Source organism: Hemicordylus capensis, chromosome 3 (genome assembly GCF_027244095.1).
Source record: "Hemicordylus capensis ecotype Gifberg chromosome 3, rHemCap1.1.pri, whole genome shotgun sequence".
Taxonomy (NCBI): Eukaryota; Metazoa; Chordata; class Lepidosauria; order Squamata; family Cordylidae; genus Hemicordylus; species Hemicordylus capensis.
Genome location: NC_069659.1, coordinates 150,782,030 through 150,802,715, shown reverse-complemented (window position 1 = coordinate 150,802,715; position 20,686 = coordinate 150,782,030). Strand labels below are relative to the sequence as shown.

The 20,686-nt window shown below is 43.4% G+C and overlaps 1 protein-coding gene across 2 annotated transcripts in view; it reads left to right on the top strand.

Annotated features, from left to right (window-relative positions):
- The window catches only part of EDNRB (endothelin receptor type B), a 33,023-nt gene extending 26,428 nt beyond the window's left edge, over positions 1–6,595 (top strand). Inside the window, exons 8-9 of one of the 2 annotated variants that reach the window (XM_053311673.1) lie at positions 3,618–3,710; positions 5,997–6,595. In XM_053311673.1, coding sequence (XP_053167648.1) covers positions 3,618–3,710; positions 5,997–6,128 — 225 coding nt within the window. In that variant the 3' untranslated portion in view covers positions 6,129–6,595. The remainder of the gene's footprint in view (positions 1–3,617; positions 3,711–5,996) is intronic. The other variant, XM_053311674.1, reaches the window with a different exon arrangement.
- Positions 6,596–20,686: the final 14,091 nt, after the last annotated feature.

Below are 20,686 nucleotides of genomic sequence, written 5' to 3'. Positions count from 1 at the left end.
CAGCATGGAAGTTGTCAGTTCATAGTTCAGTTCTGTATTTATGGTCACTGACCAGAAAAATATATACATACATCTCAAACAGTAACAATAACTAATCCAGCTATTCGCAAACCTTATGGAATCCAGCTATATAGATACACTCTTACTTCGACTTCTAATGGCAACGAGACAAAACATAGCGACTGCATAAGTAATTTTGCCATCGCTATCAGATAAAAGATAGCTAGCATAGAATTCGTCCAGGCAGCCAGGGTAATTTGCTAGGAGGGTCACTATTAATGCATAATGAATGTCCCTATATAAACTACAGGATAATAGCACATGGAATAGTGTCTCAATAGCACAAACACAGCAGTAGAAGTTGTCTTTTTCACAGGTGTCACGTGGTAGGGTGGTTCACATGATGATTACTAGGGTGGGAGCTGTTCCCTTCTACCCAGCTGCGGAATGAGGTAGGAGGGAAAGCCCTCCAACCTGGCTGCTACTAACTACACTGTCACAGAAGGAGCCTCTTGCCTTGTTTTCTACTCACAGACAATCCAATATTGGGAGCGCACACAGCTCTTGAACTAGGGTAGGAAGTGTCTAGTAATCATAGTGTGAACATAAGAACTGCCCTGCTGGATCAGGCCCAAAGCCTATCTTGTCCAGCATCCTTTTTCACACAGTGGCTCACCAGATGCCTCTGGGAAGCCCACAGGCAAGAGCTGAGGGCATGCCTTCTCTCCTGCTATCACTCTCTGCAACTGGTATTCAGAGATATCCTGCCTCTGAGGCTGGAGGTGGCCTATAGCCCTCAGACTAGTAGCCATTGATCGACCTGCCCTCCATGAATTTTTCTAAACCCCTCTTAAAACCCTCCAGGCTGTGGGCTGTCACCACACCTTGTGGCAGAGAATTCCATAGGTTTATTATGTGTTGTGTGAAAAAGTACTTCCTTTTGTCAGTCCTAAATTTCTTGGCAATCAGTTTCATGGGATGACCCTTGGTTCTAGTGTTATGAGGGAGGGAGAAAAATTTCCCTCTATCCACTTTCTCCACACCATGCATGATTTTATTTATAGACCTCTATCATGAGGCCTATTGAGTTGCTATTTGCATTGAACTACTCACTGTAGCCCAAATATCTCTCTTTTCATTAGTCACTGCCAGTTCAGACCCCATCATTGCTTATGGGATTAATTGTGGGGGTTTTTTTTGCCACAGTGTGCATTTCTTTGCACATTCTTATATTTAATCGCATCTGCCGTTATACTGTCCATTCTCCAAGGCCAGAGTTATTTTCTGGAATTTTCTCTTTTTGGACCCCCTTCAAAGACCACTTGGGTGTTCACCATCCTGAATAAATGTGGTGTCATCCACGAACTTGGCTACTACACTGCACATGCCTAACTACAGATTATAAAAATCATAAATGATCTGTATGATCTGTAGTTAGGAGTGAGCAGTAAAGTTAAATAGCTCAGATTCTTCTACAAATTTTTCTTTTGCTCACATGATTGTCAGATTACATTTGTTCTGCCTGAGTTTCATATCTGCCAACATGTCCCTATTTTCCCATTCAGGTGAATGGGAAAATAGGGACATGCTGGCAGGTATGGAGTTTGTGCTTCTCCCAATTTGGGCGAGGCTTACTTTTTCTGAAGAAAGCCTCCTTGCCTTTTATAGCTTCCTTGACTTCCTTGACTCATTAACTACCTTGGCATCCTCTTGAACTTGCTGATAACTTTCCTGATCTGTAGTATACCTTCTCATTGAACTTTTTAATTATGGTATTGAGTTCCTTCAAGCATCTTGGAGATCTTTGACCCTCTTTACTCTCTCTCAGGGTCTTGTCAGCATTGGGCCACACAGACAAGAGCCCTGGATCAATTCTTTAGTGCCCTGGATATCTTCAGTGCTGCCTGACAAACTACGCGTGCAGTTACTTGACAGTAGTGTTGCATGGTTACTCTTAACAGCCACCTCTCTTGTGCATGGCATGCCATCGGCATTCTTTGCAGGTGCCACCCACCCACCCACAGGCTGACTCTTTACTGTGCAGTATGTGCACTCCCAACTCATGCAGGAAGTTCCTGCAGCTCCTTCATGTAATGTTGAATGGTGGGTAGCAGCACCTTCTTTCTTCCATCCTCTCTTACCGCCATGGAGGCAAGCGGTAGCCTGGAGAAAGCAGATTGAACTTGCCTCTGCTGCTGCCATGTACAAGTGGAAGAGCAAGGATGAGGTAGAGCAAAGGCAACCTTTTGTGGAAGACAACAGAGTGAGCACCAGACTGCTTTAAAATAAGGTCTTTAGCTTCCTCTCCCTGGAAATATTTGGCTTCAAAAACTGGAAGAGAGCACTGGATTCCTTTAAAAAGCATGAAAAGGTTCAATTTGGGCCAAGGCCCTAAAGCTTTTAAGTCCTGCTCTCCCTCGGAACTTCCTTTTAACTAATCCTCTACATTTTGAGAAGTTTTCTCTTTTGAAATCAAGTGTGACTATGTTAGACTTCCATGGCAACTTTACACAACAAACATGTTGAAGTTGATAGCACTGTGGTCACTATTCCCAAATGATTCAATGAGACATCATCTCGCATCAGACCCTGGGCATCCCTCAGGATTAAGTCTAGGGCTGCCACCTTTCTGGTATATTCTATGACCAAATGTTCTGAGGCATCATCATTTTTAGGGTATCAAGAAATATCTTGCTTGCAAGCCAAAAATGCATTTACTCAGCCAATGAGAGAGTAACTTAAGGCACCCATTATTACAACACTTTCTTTTTGGATGCCTCCCTGATTTCTTTCTCCATTTCAAGATCACTCTCAGCATTTTGGTCAGGAGGAGTGATAGTACATCCCCAGCACTAAATTTCCTTTTTGGATCTGTTTTTTCCACCAACAGCAATTCTATGAATGAGGTTGTTCCTCTTTTTCATTTATTGGACATTATGCCTTCTACAGAGAAGTGCACACACCTCACATGCCCTTCCCTATCCTTTCTATAGAGTTTGTGTCCAGGGATAACTGAAATTTACCGATTCTCTTTGTTCCACCAGGTTTCTCCTTTGCCTGCTGTTTCTATGTTCTCATTCAGCACCAAAGAATTCAATTATCTTATCTTGGCTTCAAAGCTTCTAGCATTAGCATATGAGCACCTATACACTGGATTTCTCTTCAAATGTCTTTGGAACACCCATTTTCCCCTTAGAGACCTCTGCCATCTTTAACCAGTGGCCATATCTTGCTGTATTCTCATGGCCAAATCTACCCTAACTCCATTTGGATGACCTGTAACACACCATCATTCCTTGTGGTGAGCCATTCCAAACCAGATGCTCTCCAGTTCTTGAAAAGCTGCTTTACTGCCTTTGGGATATTATGCACCAGTAGTCTGTTTCCATTGTGGTTCAGATGGAGCTCATCACTTTTGTACAGGCTCATTTGTCCCAGAATGTCCTCTAGTGCCTAAAAAATCTAACCCTTTCCTCCCAACACCACCATTTCATCCACACATTGAGACCTCTCTGCTAGCTGGCCCTGCATGTGGAACAGGTAGCATTTCTGAAAATCCTACTTTTGAAGTCTTGGATTTAAACATCGTACCTAGCAATCTAATTTTTTTCTTCCAGGACTACCGAACGTTGTTGGTGCAAAAGTGTACCACGACCGCTGACTCTTCCCCAGCTTATCTACATGGTGCCCACAATCATCGCACAAGGAAGGCAAGTCACAATGCAGCCATCATGCCCATCTCTTTAAATTCCCATCTCTTTACATTGCTAACCCATCATTCCTAATCATAAAATCTTCCACCACCTCCTGAGGTGTATATTTGGTGCAAGAGGATATCTTCTGAGGAATGGGCCTCTTCTAAAGTATTTCCCTCTTTCTCAGAATGATCCCCTCCTGCTCAAAGGTCCTCCTTCCCTCTGACAGCAGACAAACTGTCATCTAGGAATGGATGCCTTGACCACATCCCTGAAAGTCTCCTCCACATACCTCTCTCTGCTTCTCCAGTTCATCCAGCCTGATCTCAATGAAACAAGCTTGCTCAAAGATGTAGCTCATTGCAGTGAGTCCATTCCCACAACTTATGACCAGACGACAGCCAGTCATCCATGTGATGCTCTTGCAATATGCTGGATAACATCCAAGCAGGATTTCTAGCTTGGCTAGAAAAACACAACTGGTTTTGTTTTTAAGGCTTGTTTGTTTGAAGATGGTTTGCAGCTTGCTGTGAGGGAGGAAGTTTACTGCCCTGGCCTCCTCACCCTGCTGCTTGATTCATACGAGTGCCTGACTGCTTTCCATTTGCTTTTATGCTTATGCTTCCTCTTGCTCATTGAGACCTGGCGAGCTTGTTCTAAATAGATATTCCTGACAGTTTGTGTTGCAGCAAATTGGATGAGGAAGGCCTAGTTACAACATGGACGTCTGACTTGGCTACTGTGGACTCTTAAAGCATTATGCTCCCCAGCACAGGATTTTGTTGGGCTATATCGGGTGGATGGGGACTCAGTGGAGTGCTACCACTTGTTGCTGAGGTAGAGAAGGAGGAACCAGTGGTAGCAAGAAACTTACTAAAGTTGGTGGAGTGAGGGAGAAACTGAACAACTAACTGAAAGTTGTCCAGGGGGCATCAAGATTAGGATTGGATCAAGAATACTGCTATTCCTGGGAAGAGATTACAACTACGACTGCTTTTGGCACACTGACGCACTGTACATTCTCATTTCATCTTCCTTACCTCCCTCAATGGCGGCAGCAGCTCCCCATCCTTCTTCTTAAAGAAAGGCAGCTGATCTGGAGCACCCCATGTGCAAAGAAGCTGCTTGCCTCAGCTGTACCTCCACCTAATTGAGCACAGCCCCTGCCTGCGTGAGCGTCAGCAGTCGAAGCTCTCTTTGCTCATGCCTGACTTCTCTCCCTGCTGCTCACTCATGGACTCTCTCCTCTCCTTCTTCCAGCTCTTTCATATTTCACTCTCACACCCATCTGCTCCCTCTCATGAGTCTTCCTCTCTGAGCTGAGAACGGATGAGAATGTCCACTCCAAATAGCCCCATGCACTGGATGCAGCCTGCCCTGCGTGTAGCACTTGTTATGGCTATTCCTGCTGAGGGTTCTACTCTACAAGCACAGTAGAACACACAAGCGTTTGCCTCTCACAATCCCAGAAGTAACCTTCATTAATTCCCCAGATATCTGTGCTTTCTCTTCCACAGAGTGTGCACTCCATTTGTGACTTGTTGCCCTGAGCAGCTGCTGAATTTGTATGACTGAACCTATCTAAGCTTCAGTATGTTTGCTGCGGAGTTGTAACATAACTATCAGGGGAATCTTGAGATGCAATCACGCTCTGGAATCATGAAGTTGCTAAGTTTAGTTTCTGCAGGTGTCTCAGTAAATTGGTGCAAATTCACTGGTGAAAAATAAAAGCAGCTGGCTCCAGGAATGAAGATAAAGGGCAGGACAACCATTGGGAAGAGGGCCAGTAAAATGCTTCTGTTCATGCTTTTGACTTCTTTAAGGAGGTATAAGCTTACCAGAAAGAATCCAGCTCGGAGTTTGCAAACAGTGATGGATTGTGTGGAATGTACTTCTTCTTTGCAAAATGTTCTATATGAGGTTATCCACGAACTGCTAGTATGGATGTACCCCTAAGGTCCATGAGACATACAACTAAGGCAAGGCATGGGCTTGTGAGGAACAGAGATTGTTGCATTGATTCTTGAGCCCTGTAAGCTTACCATTGTGTAGGAGGAAGAGCCTGCCATCTCAATCAGGCACACTCATAAGCAAATCTGGAATTAGGGGAGGTAGGGAGGGCTAGAACCACCCCCATCAAATGCCATGGCTCTTCTCATGGTTTGAGGACCACTGAGTTAGACCACAAACACCTTTATGGCAATGAAAGAAAAGTGGTTCTGAACTTTGGGTCAGAAATAGGCCCATATTCCATGTGTTGCACCGAAGCCTTCTAATGGGAGTTCTCTTCTCTTTCAACAGTCATGTCTGTGTTGCTGGTGTCAGTCCAAAGAGATGTTGTCCCTGGAAGAGAAACAGACCTGTCTAAAGTTCAGAGCCAACGACCACGGATATGACAATTTCCATTCTAGTAACAAGTACAGCTCATCTTAAGCAAAAAATGTACCCATAACTCCTATGTTATTTTCAGGGCCTTGCTTTGGGTATGGATTACAAATGACTGTTATGATAAAGACAGCTGGTTTTTTGAAACCCCTCCAGTTTGGGGTTTGCACAAAAATCAAATTATATAGCACATAGTCTGTACTAGTCATAAGAATGCATGGTGTCTATAGCTATTTGAACACCAGAAGACACCAAAAAAGACCCTTGTTAAAGCACTTAAACTCTTCAGAATGAGCTCTTCTGGATCACCTTCGAATCCTTTCACTGAAATAACTGTGTGTGCACTGGAGTGGCCCTGGGAGCCCAAGCAATAATTCTTAATCTACAGAGTATATCATGATCAACCTTGGGATCAAGCCAGCTTTGTCTGCAAATCACTGTTAATTTTTTTTAACCACAGACAAATATATATGAAGTATACAACCCCACATAAATGTTCATTTGGTAACATAGTACATGATGCATCATGCCACAAAGTATATATGTATGTGTGTGTGTGTGTGTGTGTGTGTGTGTGTGTGTGTGTGTATATATATATATATATATATATATATATATATATATATATATATATATTATTTTTTTATTTTAAAAAATTCTGGACACCCTTGTGGGTTTTATGGACCCCCAGCACTTTGGGCTTTTGAGCTGCAATGTGTTGACCCATACTGGGGCGGGGGGGGGGACCACTTCTTCCCCATGCTGTAATCACATCTGCCTGAAGCTAGGGTGACTAGAGGTCACCCACCCACCTCTAGTCTAGGGTCCTTAACAAGATGCTACATTTTCCCCTTTGTGTTGTTCATGAATGAATAGCCCTCCCCCACCAAAAAAACCCTGGTGCTAACGTATGCCCAGGGCTCTATGTATGCTGAAATTCCACAGGGAGACAGGAAAAGTACAGAATGAAAGAATTTTATTTCATTTCAATGAAAAAAAGGAAGTGTCTAACCCTTATGCTGTGAAGATCTGTTTGGGCAAACTGCTGAAATCTCATAAGCAGCAAAAAGGCCTAAATAAGATTTCCCATGGTTGGATTGGGGATTCAATGCTTTCCCCCCCCCCCCCACCGCCCCCCAATAATTCTATCATCTCCCCATAGATGGGAACTCCAGAACAAAATATGCAGAATAGTTTTTTTAAAAGTAAAACAAAAATTAATTTTTTAAAAATCTGCATACTGTATGCAAAGCTCTGATTTTTGATTACTTGGCTGCAGACTTTCCCCCCCCACTGTATAGGATACACAACTTTGAGTAAACTACCTACCAGTGTTAAGACGTTTGCCATCCCTTAAGTAGATAAGGCATCGCTCTTTTTCATTGTGACTCAGTAACAGATTGCTGCACATTTTAACAGAGAATTCTCCCTATTGACATGGCAGCGAATGTCTCACTAGGGAGGGTCCATGGCTCAGTGGTAGTGCACATATTTTGCATGCAGAAGGTCCCAGGCTCAGTCCCCAGCATCTCCAGGTAGAGATTGGAAAGACCCTGTTGGACACCCCAGAGAACTGCTGCAAGTCAGTGCAGACAATGCTGAGCTGCACGGACCAGTGGTCCAACTCCGTATAAGAGGGCTCCATGTGTGTTCCACTGATTCAGAGAGCTGTATGTATCAGAGGGTGATGGGCCCTAGCTATTACCTGTATTGTTCCTCTAAGGAGCATTTAGTTGTACTTTTGCAAATATTCTAATGAGACATTACTAAACAGAGCGTAGTAAGTTATAGAATGTGGGCAGGTCCCATTATTAATGCCCTTCTGAACGACACAAGGGTGGGGGTGGGGGTGGGAGAATGTGCTTGTAACAAACACAACAGCCCGATTCAGACATTATTCTGTATGAGTGTACAGGTGTCTGTACACTCGTACATGTGTTTGTGTGAATGACTGTACCTGCGTTCATGTTGAAAGTAAACCTGGATACAGGCCCTTCAGATGCATGGTACAGATAGGAAGTGGATTTCTGTACCTGCATTGAGCATAACATGTGATTGACTGTACCTGTGTACAGATCTGTACCTGTGTACACTCGTTGTACAAGTGATGAACATAATGTGTGAATGGCCTAATGTAAATAGCCCAGAACAAGTCAGATGTTTGTATTAATAGTCTCTGATTAATAATTTCTGTTCTTAAAATATATACAGGTTGCCCTCATTATTTGTGGGGGTTCCGTTCTTCCATGTAGGCACAAATATGGAAATGTTACCCTTATAGGGATGAGATCTAGGGATTAGGTTCCTACACACACACACACACACACACACACGCACACGCACAGCTAAAATCGGGATGGGGGGAACATATATAAGAGAAATAAAGTACTCTGCCTTGCTCTCGGGTCTCCAGCTCTCCAGCAATGCCCCCCAAGCCCCCAATTCTTCCAATTTTAGCAAGAAATCACAGTAAAAAAAATGTTAAAGAGCCTCAAAATGGCTCCACACTGTCTCCAAACCAGAAATTACTCCAGAAGTCATTTCCAGTTGTCCTGAAACCACGGATAAGTGAAAATCACCTATTTTTGCGCCTGTGGATATAGAAACCAAGTCTCTAGGACCTCACCCTGGCTACACGAAACCATGCTTGCTGGAACTGCAGAAAATGAGGGCCACCTGTATATCAGGTATATAGATATGGATATATTAGTTCATCTGAATGGAGATGTAAAATTTAGCACAAGGACTGATTAAAGTTAAAGTTGTGCCATCGAGTCAGTGTCAACTCCTAGCGACCACAAAGCCCTGTGGTTTTCTTTGGTAGAATACAGGAGGGGTTTACCATTGCTTCCCCCTGCACAGTATGAGATGATGCCTTTCAGCACCTTCCTGTGTTGCTGCTGCCCAATATAGGTGTTTCATACCAGCGGGGATTCAAACCAGAAACCTCTTGCTCGCTAGACAAGTCCCCTGCTGTGCCATTAGGTGGCTTCAAGGACTATTGCCTGTACTAAAAACTAATACAATGTTCTGGGCTATACAGAATCAGAGTTTGAAAGGCTTTATAGGATCTTTGGGGCAGTCGATCTCCAGCACTGTGGAGATCCGCTATAATTAAATCAGCCCTGACTGGCCCCACCATGAGTTAGAGTGCAACAGCCAGGGGAGGCAAGAGGGGGCAGTCCCCACCCCGGATTGAGCCAGTTCCCATTGAATTCAGTGGGACATACTCCCAGGGCAGGGGGTATTGGATAGCTGTCTTTGCCCCCCCCCAAAAAAAAATCTTGCGGACACCCCTGGAAACAGCCATCTCAGGCAACTGAGTTTGGTCACCCTTAAAGGGTGACATATTACCAAGTGGCAAATTGTGTTTTAAAAAAAAACTGGTATGGTGCAGTGTTCTCTCTAACAGGGAGTTGTTGACTACAACTCCTAGAATCCCCAGCTTTTGGCTTGGGGATTCTGGGAGTTGTAGTCAACAACTTCAGTGATTCCCTGTTAGAGGGAACACTGTGGGGGACAACTCAGATTTTATATCCCATGCACTCAAATGCCTTGGAATGTTCCAAGATGTCTATTCAACTTTTCCATACATTGCAAAGGAGCAGGGAAAGGAGAAAAGGGAGCAAACTCTTAAAAATAGACTTTTCCCATAAAGTGCTTTTAACAGTCTGAGATTCCAAGTATTTTAGACCAGCATAGGAACATAGAACGCTGCCGTATACTGAGTCAGACCATTGGTCCATCTGGCTCAGTATTCACAGACTGGCAGTGGCTTCTCCAAGGTTGCAGGCAGGAATCTCTCTCAGCCCTATCTTGGAGATGCCAGAGAGGGAACTTGGAACCTAGATGCTCTTCCCAGAGCGGCTCCATCCCTTAAGGGGAATATCTCACCGTGTTCACGTGTCAAGTCTCCCATTCATATGCAACCAGGATAGACCCTGCTTAGCTAAGGGGACGTCATGTTTGCTACCACAAGACCAGCTCTCCTCTCTAGCAGTCAGGGCATTGGGGGAGGGGGATCTTCATTGGTTTCGTGGAGCCCTGCCAATTTATACCTCTGTTGGGAACATCATCTAGAGGACAATGCACCAGAGACTTCTCCAGCACAAGCCCCTATGGAACTGAATGGGAGTTGCACATGAGTTCTGTAAGCAGGTGTTCCTAATGGAATTCATCCTCACTGCGCTTCATCATGCTTGGGGGTCTTCAGCACCATTAGGATGCTGTCCTCATTGTTTTGAGCTCATAGCTCAATCTATTGTAGCATTACATAGAACTAGACTGAAATAGTTGTAGGTTGTTTTCTACAGTCCTCTGAAAGTGACCATTAGGGAAATAATTGTGTTAGGAACCAAATATCTCATCCCAGATCCTAATAACCTGATGATAGGATAGTTACGAATATGTAGCACATATCTGTATTTATCATCAACAATGTAACATCAGATGTCAAACTGAGGATACATCCATTTACAAATATCTCTTTGAAGTGTGGGGGTGAGTTTGTTAGATTCCATACAGCTTCAGCAGTTTGGAGGACACTCTCCATGTTCTTCAAGGCTTTCCATTAACTACCTCTCCCCACACACACTGCTTTCATCTTAATCTTGTCAGGCTGCTATTTATCTGTTAGTGGGTTTACTTGGGTGAATGTATTAATGCTGGCAGTGCTGATCAGCCATTAGGTACTGATCGACAGTGCAGATTAGCTGTTTACCACTGGCAGCAGATTAGCATTTTAAACTTCTGATGTTTGATCACCTGGTTGGCCTTAGAGCCTTCCTCAGCCTTTCCTTATGTTTTGCACTTCAGAATAATACCCTCCTCTCTCCTTTGGGAAGGCTTACACTTTATGCAGCAGAAACCTGCACCCTCCCAGTACTTAACGTTCAGAATTTCAGACATTCTGCCACCAAGACTTTTAAACAAGCGTGATACTGCATTAAAAGTGGGTAGCCAAATAAATCATCAAGTTGAATCTGCTCAGTATTACTGCTAGAGTTCATAGCATTACAGTACTGTATATGTGTGATATTTGCAATTGTATTTAAAATGTAGCTTTTATTGTAAGGTTGTATTGTATGGGGGGATTTTTGCCTGTGTAAGTTTATTGTTATGCATATACCCCTTAGGGCCCATGCATTACCAAATTCTGCCATGGAAAATGCTTCCATTTAGGAGTTAATATGAAAACCTCATTTAGATCTAAACTTGTGACAATCCAACATATGAGTTTTTAACAAATTGCCTTCAATGTGGGAATTTAGTCACATATGGTGTCTCTTACATAGATATATATATTACAAGCACAGAAAATTTATATGCTCCCTAATTTTTACACAATTGGACTAACTAAATTTGATGTTCAAATTTCATTTCCCCCCCAGTGTCTTTAATAATAGTAACCTTTCCAGAAACTGTAACTTCCATCTGATTGAACAAAACAATACAGTTTGCTTAGAGCTGACAACTTCTTTGCTGGCCCCTACTCCTGTGCTTAACAGCTGCTTGATCTACAGAGATTAGCAGCTTATCTCTGTGCAGTCAAAAGCTTCACCTACTGAATTCTACAGCTCAAACTGCTGTTACATTAAGGCACACACACAAGCCAGAATGGGGGGTTTCTGCTCAGTTGGCAGTTCTGAGGTTGATGGGGAGGAAAGGAACAAGGCAGTCCTGGGAGTGCCTAGAAGTAGAAGCAAGCTTTATAAAATAAAGAACTACCTCTATTACCTTTTACCTGATAATACCTGAAGAAGTGAAAACACAGAGTAAGTTTAAAACTGAATATTCAGAATGAAATTCCAGTTTGTTTCATTTTGCTTATTTAGATATCTGGATAGAGAGTTCTATCAGATTTTGTGAGCTTCCCAAGAAAAATATCTCATGGACATACACCTGGTTTAGTGACAGAATACAGGAAGAAACATGCCAGATGAAAAGCATTGAAACAACCAGTTCTGAGTAGTACTACCTGTTGTTAGTGTCAGGCCACACTACAGCAGTCCAAACAGTGAATCAGATATTCCAGTATTCAGATACATTGCAGTGCAACTCTAGTACACAAGGAGACAAACTTACTCAGCTCAGCTGTGGTCAAAACAGCACCTTGCTTGAAGAGCATGCTTGTAAGGGCCTCCGACTGCTGGAACAGCTTAATTCTCATGGCACACTAGTGTGTCATGAGAAACAAATTCATTAACTAAATTAAAGGCTGCTGTAAGCAAGGGATGTGCATGGAACCAGTTTGGAGGCCCATTGGCATCCAAACTGGTTCGAATGGTGGGTGGTTCCGCCAGTTCGAAGGCGGGGGTGGTGGTGGTGCATTAAGGGCAAGGAAGGGTGCACATACCCCTCCCGCTGCTTTCCCCCTGCTGGCACTCTGTTTTTGGCAAAGTTCATGGGGCGGAAGCATACCTCCCTGCCGTCCCGTTGCGCCTGTTTACTGGAACTAACCAAAAGTATGTGACGTGCCTGCCTATGGAGGTGTGTTGGATTCTTCCAGTTCTGGTAAACGGGGGCAATGGGGCAGCAGGGAGGTACGCTGTCACCCCATGGACTTTGCCAAAAACAGAGCACGGGGGGGAGTGCACCCTCCCCCGCCCTTAAAGCAGCACCCCCCACCTTCGAGCCACCCCCACTTGGGTCCATGCACATCACTACTGTAAGCCCAACCACCTGCCACAGTGATCTGCTGCATGATTCCTTGTTCCGGCTTTCTCTTCTTTACCAAGTTTTATAAATATTGCAGAATTACCTGCTCTCAGAAGCAGTTGTCTGGGACATCTCGCCAGGATTCCTGCATAAACAGAGAGGGCAGGCTTCTCTGAGGGTCAATCACTCTTACATACCCTGAAAGCAAACGATTTCAAATGTAAGAGTGAAATGTCCATCCAATTTGAATTCAGGAAAATAAGTTCATCTTAGCTGAAATTTGGAAAACATTGCTCTGAAGACTCCTGTACAGAAAATCTAGACGAGGGATGCAGTAAAAGAGTTTCCAGCTATGAAAGACCAACATAACCAAAGGCAGGAAGGAGACACAGAACACATGGAGGAAGGGCATGCATCCCCCCTGCCCACTCCTGTTTAATCTGGTGGCATCACCCACAGCAGTGGGGCAAAGCAAGGCCTGGTGAGGCAGCCTGTAAGGTGGCAGTAGTGCCATATCACTTCCTCCACCTCAGCCAATCGCTGCTTAAGGCAACCACTTCACCCACCCTTCATTGGTGGGCCGATTCTTTGTACTGCTTCCCATAAAAGTATTCACTGCAACTTACAGATCATACAAGGTCAGATGGATTGGCACTGGCAAAATTTTACTCCTTGTAGCTAAGCCTCGTTTCATGATAGTTTATGAATGTGTAAATATTTGTGTATTTTACTTTTTATGGCCACTTTAAAAAAAATAACTTGTTTAGGTTACCACAATGTAAACAAACTGAATTTTCAATAAATATATTTGTAAATTCAGATTAAGAGTACCTGGTATTTTCACACTTCATTAAGTAAGCAGATTCTGAAAGTGGCATTTTCAAGAATCCATAGTACTAAAGAACTGAAATAAAGCATGCGAAGTGCTTTGAACAGTTCAAATGTGTGTGTAAACATAAATACTATTATTAGAGCGGCAAGCCTTCATTGGTTTAATCAGGAGACTAACTAAAGCCTTAGTTGATTAATTAATGGGGCCAATCTTAAACTGTAGGACTGGAAGTGAAGGGCACATTTGCTTGCCCTTTGAGCCTCATTTTGAGGCTATTTTAGCTCTGGTGTGTTCCTGTGATGGAGAATGAAAAAGAATATATTAAAGAGGATGGCAGACATCCCATTCAGAGTAACATAGGCAGTTCTGAACCTCCAGCGCTGCTGGAGGCATCTAAAGCAATGCCTGTGATGTTGCACAAAAGCACTCACACAAACACCTAAATTAGCACAAATGCAGTTGTGCAACACTACATCCATTATTTCCAGTGGACATAGGACTGTGCAACTATGTTTGTACAATTTTAGGTGTCAGCAGAGGCGTGCTGTTTTAAATGCCTACAGTAGGGCAGGCATTATTTGAACCACCTGCATTATTCTTTGCATGGTTAGCAGACCTTTCATCCTAATACTCAAGGTCAGCAGACCTTTCATCCTAATACTCAAATGGTAGCATTGGTTTACTAAATGATAAATTATCTTACACTTCCTTCAGTATCTCAAAAGGCAACTACATTGAGATCTTAGAAATATAAACCTATTACTGTATTTTCAAGTATATACTCCATGGGTTATATTTTTTTAACCTACTTTCCTTAAGGAAAAAAAGCTTATGAGATCACCAAGCATTCCGTGTGTGTGTGTCCATCCATGTGTGTGCCCACCCACTTCGCAATGCCTGGACCAATATGAAGCAGATTGGGTACAGTTATAGGGACACCTCAACGGTATAGTTTGTGATTATGCCATCCACCCCAATTCAAGATGGTGGATGTGTGAACAATTGAGGCACAGGTGGGAACCAATTTGGACCAAATTTGGAACAGCAGTAAAGACACATAGGGACACCTCAGACGCATAGTTTGTGATGATTTGATCCACCCCATTCAATATGGCGGATGCATTAACATTTGATTGGGCAAGTGGACTAACCTGTGAACTGCCTAACCAATTTGGACCAAATTTAGTCCATTTGTAGGGATAGTGAAAGGAAAGTAGGCAGATTAGGTCTTACCAGAACTACTTGTATCCCAAAAGGGGTGGTGCAGGAATCTAAGCATGTGTAGGTTATACACAATCATTTTTACATAGGTGTCATTTGTTTTAAAATAACACTTCACTTCATGTCGATTGCTGATTGCCTAGTACCGAGAATAAAATGAATGGGGGGGGGGACTGCATGTCCTTGCCCAGCTATCTCAACCAACAGACAAGAAGCAGCTACTGTATTTTCACTTATATACACTGTGGGTTAAACATTATTGGTGTGGGCTATGCTTTTTTTAAAAACATAAATGCTCATTTTCTGTAGGTTATACTCAGGTGTGGGTTATACCTGTGTCAGGGACATATATGTGAAAACATGGACAAATATAATACATTTCTTGATCAATTCACAGAATTCATAACTAAAATTATAACCTGTTAAAAGCTGTTATTATTACAACTACTGCAATAAGTGGAAGATGCCTGAGTTTCAGAATGACTTATAAATGCAACTCTGTATGCTTGGTATGGAGAGCTGTATCTATTTGCTTGGTCAAATTGTTATGCAATCTCTGGCTGCAATCTCCAATATGTCTATGGAGCTCCATATACAAAAGGAATACCATGTTCTGTATCCAAAAATCTTCTTCACGCACAATGTGAAATCCATATTCCACATGCTCAGCAGTCCTTAACTCACAGAAGAGACAAAGACCATCCATACATGCATGGAGCTGAATCTGGATACATGAAAGGGAATAAACTGTAGTGTTCACTTGCAGGCCAGTTTGTACCCTGCTAACTTGGCAAAGAGGCACCTTTTACCATGGTGATTCTCTTTATTTAGCAGGGGGAGAGTAACTGGCCCTGTCCACCCCCAGCACAGTACTTCCAGTGACTGTTGCTGGTGTGTATTTTATGTTTCTTTTAGATTGTGAGCCCTTTGGGGACAGGGATCCATCTTATTTATTTATTATTTCTCTGTGTGAACCGCCCTGAGCCATTTTTGGAAGGGCGGTATAGAAATCGAATAATAATTATTATTATTACTACTACTACTACTACTACTACTACTACTACTACTACTACAGTCACAATCCTTTTCAGTACTGGACCACAGGCATATTTGAGATAGTAGCTACTGTGTCACCAGACACATTGAAGACCTTTTTTCTTTAAAATATAAATCAGTTAATCACCAACTTGGAATTGCAGAAGAGATTGTATGTAACCAGGCTTCATGTTCTGAGCTTTTTGAAGTACGCTGATGTTTGCCTACAGAATCTCTGGAAACTGCCTACAGAATCTCTGGAAACTAAAAGCTATCTACTTCCTCCTTCAGCACATTCCTTTAAGCCACTATATCTGTTTTACTCCCATTTGTTATCTTCCAGGCATTGTGATCTTTAGATAAGTTGTCCTCCATCGCCATTATATTGCACTTACAAGAATTCCCCCAAAAGGTAAACAGATATTACCCTAAGAATCTGTCTAAGAAATGTGTCACATGAATGCACGGAGGAGGGAATGGTGATCAGGTGGCAGAACCCACCTCTAGCACCCACATGTTGAATGATTCTGTGTGCACAAAGTAGATCTTTTCCTAAAAAGTGTGTTAAAATGGTGGCTGATATGCAATCCAATTCAACATAGATCTTGGGCTGAAAATCCTCACATATACACACACCAGGAAGAATATTTATATCTGCCATATATATATATATATATATATATATATATATATATATATATATATATATGTCTCCCATCAGGCCATTGCAATGTGGATGAACATTTAGATGTTCATTGAGCTTCAGCATTTCAGCTGAGGCAACCAAGTGTAGTGAGTAGCTGTAATGGCCAAGTGTAGTGGGAAGCTGTAGCAAATTGTGGATTTAAGCCCAGACTTTGTCTCAGAGCAAACCCACGTGGGGGAAAGAAAAATGCTGATTCATTCCCTCCATCTTTGCTCAACAAAGGCTGTTCCTTTAAACTTAAACTGATAGAAAATATGCTGCCACCACACCCTAATTACAGAGCTTAACCCTTCCCTGAATTTGGGTGATTGTCCAAGGAGACTCTCATTCTCTTTACCAAATAGAAAATTACAGAAAACTTTCCATGTGCAGGCTACGCGTGGAGAGAAAACCTGGTAGGTTGCTGAGCAATTAACACTGAGGCATGTTTGCACCAGAGTAAAATCTCTTTCCCTGAGTTAAAAATCCACTTGGAGACAGGTAAAATGCAAAGAGCAAAAAGAGAAAAACTGTGTTCAAAATACTACAGACTGCTTCAGTCTGAGGCACTCTCAGCTTTGAATTACAGATTTTAAAAAAACATTCAGTACTTTACCAGATTACTTCCAAAGATCACTCCAGCTGGTGTTTGGAGTGGCACACTTTAAAATCATGGTTACCCAGTTGCATGGAACAAAAATGCAAGAGAATACAAAAAGCCCGCTTGAGAGTTTACAGAGACTTTTACAATGCCCTAGTTGGAAAAGGGCATTGGCTCAGTTTGCCTTGATTTGTTACGTTTCAAATAAAAACACAGTAAACCAGTTGTAAGGATTTGCAAAAGCACAAAATCAAAAGAAATCTAACACAGGCTACATAACACACAGTTCCCTGGCTAAACCTTTCCCCAAAGCCAAAGCCCTGGCTTCCCTCCTGAACTCACCAAATCCATGGTAGAGACTTCAGGCCCTTGCAGAGCACCTGGTTGCCACCATTGCCAGGCCAGACACCTGTTGTTTGTCCTGCCTGGCTCCAACAAGAACAAAGAACCCCTTTCACTTCCTGCCGCCAGGCCCATTATGTCCCAGCCACCGTGTGCTGAGTGGCTGATCCCCAAATGCCACTGCCTGTCAGTCAGGACAGGGTTCACTTCCGGTTCACTCTTTACAGGAAAGGAAAGGATGTTACTGCCTGATCGTTACAGTAGCTATGGATTAATAGGGCCTAGAAATCCATAGGAGCAGTGTTCCCTCTAAAGTGTGCACATGTGTGCACACTCACATTTTTTAATGTCTGCTCAGTTAATTTTGGATCCCGCTCAGGTTTAATCAAGAAGTTCCCACTCTGAATGCATGTGTGCACACACTGCCTTGAGCCCAAAACAAAACTCATTCCGCACACAGCTGAAAACAAGTAGTTCTAGTAAGAACTAAGCAGCCTACTTTCCTTTCACTGTCTCTACAACTGGACTAAATTTGGTTCAGATTGAGGTCCACAAGTTAGATCTCTTGCACCTCAAATGTTCATGCAACCACCATCTTGGATCAGGGTGGATGGTATCATTACAAACTACACCATTGAGGTGTCTCTGTGTGCCACTCACTACAATTGAATCAAATTTGGTTCAAATCAGTTAGACAGTCCTCAAGTTAGTGCACTTGAACCTCCAAAGTTCACACATCCACCATCTTTGATCAGAGTGGATGATATCATCACAAACTACACCATTGTGTCATGGCCCAGACCTCTGAGTCAGAAGAGTCAGAGGAGGAGCAGGAGGACTTGGTTGGGAGAGCAGGCTCAGAAGCATAGCAGGAGGACTTGGCTGTGAGAACAGACTCTGAAGCTGGGCTGGAACGGCACTAGACAGAACAGCTGGCAGAGATGAGGGCTGAGGAGACTGATCAGGAGGAAGCTGGAATTTCACCTGTGTGAAAAGGGGGGCTCGTTCTCTGTAACCCAAAGAATTTTCCCCACTGTGTTTCCAATCTGCAAATCTGCTAATCCAGAGGTTCTCAAATGGTATCATGCATCTCATTTGAAACCTTACAAAGTACAGGGCCAAGGTGGGGTGGGAAGGTATAATTGTCTTTATATCTTTTAGGTCATTCATTCATTCATTTGATTTCTATACCACACTTCCAAAAATGGCTCAGGGCAGTTTACACAGATAAATAATAAATAAATAAGATGGATCCCTGTCCCCAAGGGGCTCACAATCTAAAAAGAAACATGATAGACACCAGCAACAGTCACAGGAGGTACTGTGCTGGGGGTGGATAGGGCCAGTTACTCTCCCCTTGCTAAATAAAGTATTGCATCCTCAAGTTCATGTCCGGCGAAGTTGTTCAGGGTTGTGAGAGAGCTGGTATGTGCCCCTCCTCCCTCGAATCAGAATTTGGAACCATCGATTACCCACTGTGATGTCTTTAATGAATTCTTTGTGGGGAAAATATCTTGTATTTGGGACGACTTGGATTTCTCTCCACACTTACTTCAGTATCTGATGTGGAAGTATCCAGCAACTCCTCTTATGTGGTTAGGTTGGATCAGTTTCGGTTTGTGACTCCTGAGGATGTGGACAAGCTGATTGGAATGGTGCAGCCTACCACCTGTCATCTTGACCCTTGCCCAACATGGCTTATACTATCTGGCGGGGGGGTTGTTGTAGAAGGCCTGGTAGAGATCATAAATGCGTCTCTGAGGGAAGGCAGGATGCCTCCTAGTCTTAAGGAGGCAGACCGCTTCTAAAGAAGCCTACCTTGGATCCCTCAGAGCTGAGCAACTACAGGCCTGTCTCCAACCTTCCGTGGCTGGGCAAGGTAATTGAGAGGGTGGTGTCCTCCCAGCTCCAGACAGTCTTGGATAAAACTGATTATCTTGACCCATTTCAAACTGGCCTTTGGGCTGACTATGGGGTGGAGACTGCCTTGGTCGGCCTGATAGATGATCTCCAACTGGGAATTGACAGAGGAAGTGTGACTCTGTTGGTCCTTTTGGACCTCTCAGCGGCTTTCGATACTATCGACCATAGTATCCTTCTGGAGCGTCTGAGGGGGTTGGGGGTGGGAGGCACTGCTTTGCAGTGGTTCCGCTCCTACCTCTCGGGCAGGTTCCAGATGGTGTCCCTTGGAGACTGTTGCTCTTCAAAATCTGGACTTTTGTATGGTGTCCCTCAGGGCTCCATATTGTCTCCGATGTTGTTTAACATCTACATGAAACCGCTGGGAGAGATCATCAGGAGATTTGGTGCAGGGTGTTATCAGTATGCTGATGACACTCAAATCTATTTCTCCATGTCAGCATCATTGGGAGAGGGCATAACCTCCCTTAATGCCTGCCTGGAGGCGGTAATGGGCTGGATGAGGGATAACAAACTGAGACTGAATCCAAATAAGACTGAGGTACTCATTGTGCAGTGTCAGAACTTGAGATATGATTTTGATCTGCCTGTTCTGGATGGAGTCATACCTCCCCAGAAGGAACAGGTACGCAGCCTAGGGGTGCTTCTGGATCCAAGTCTTTCCTTGGTGTCCCAGGTTGAGGCAGTGGCCAGAAGTGCTTTCTATCAGCTTCGGCTGATACGCCAGGTGCGGCTGTTTCTTGAGATAGACGACCTCAAAACAGTGGTACATCTTCTGGTAACCTCCAGACTGGATTACTGCAATGCGCTCTGTGTGGGGCTGCCCTTGTATGTAGTCCAGAAACTGCAATTGGTCCAGAATGTGGCAGCCAGGCTGGTCTCTGGGTCATCTCAGAGAGACCATATAACTCCTGTATTGAAGGAGTTACACTGGCTACCGATATGTTTCCGGGCAAAATACAAGGTGTTAGTCATAGCCTATAAAGCCCTAAACAGCTTGGGCCCTGGGTATTTAAGAGAACATCTTCTTCGTTATGAACCCCACCACCCATTGAGATCATCAGGAGAGGTCTGTCTGCATTTGCCACCGGCTGGTCTGGTGGCTACTCAGGGACGGGCCTTCTCCATTGCTGCCCCGAGGCTTTGGAATGCACTCTCTAGTGAAATAAGAGCCTCCCCATCTCTGACAACTTTTTAAAAGTCTTTAAAGACACATCTGTTTACCCAGGCTTTTAACTGACATTGTTTTGATTGTTTTAATGTTGTTTTTAGAATATTGTTTTAAAATTTTAAATTGTTTTAAATTTCTTGCT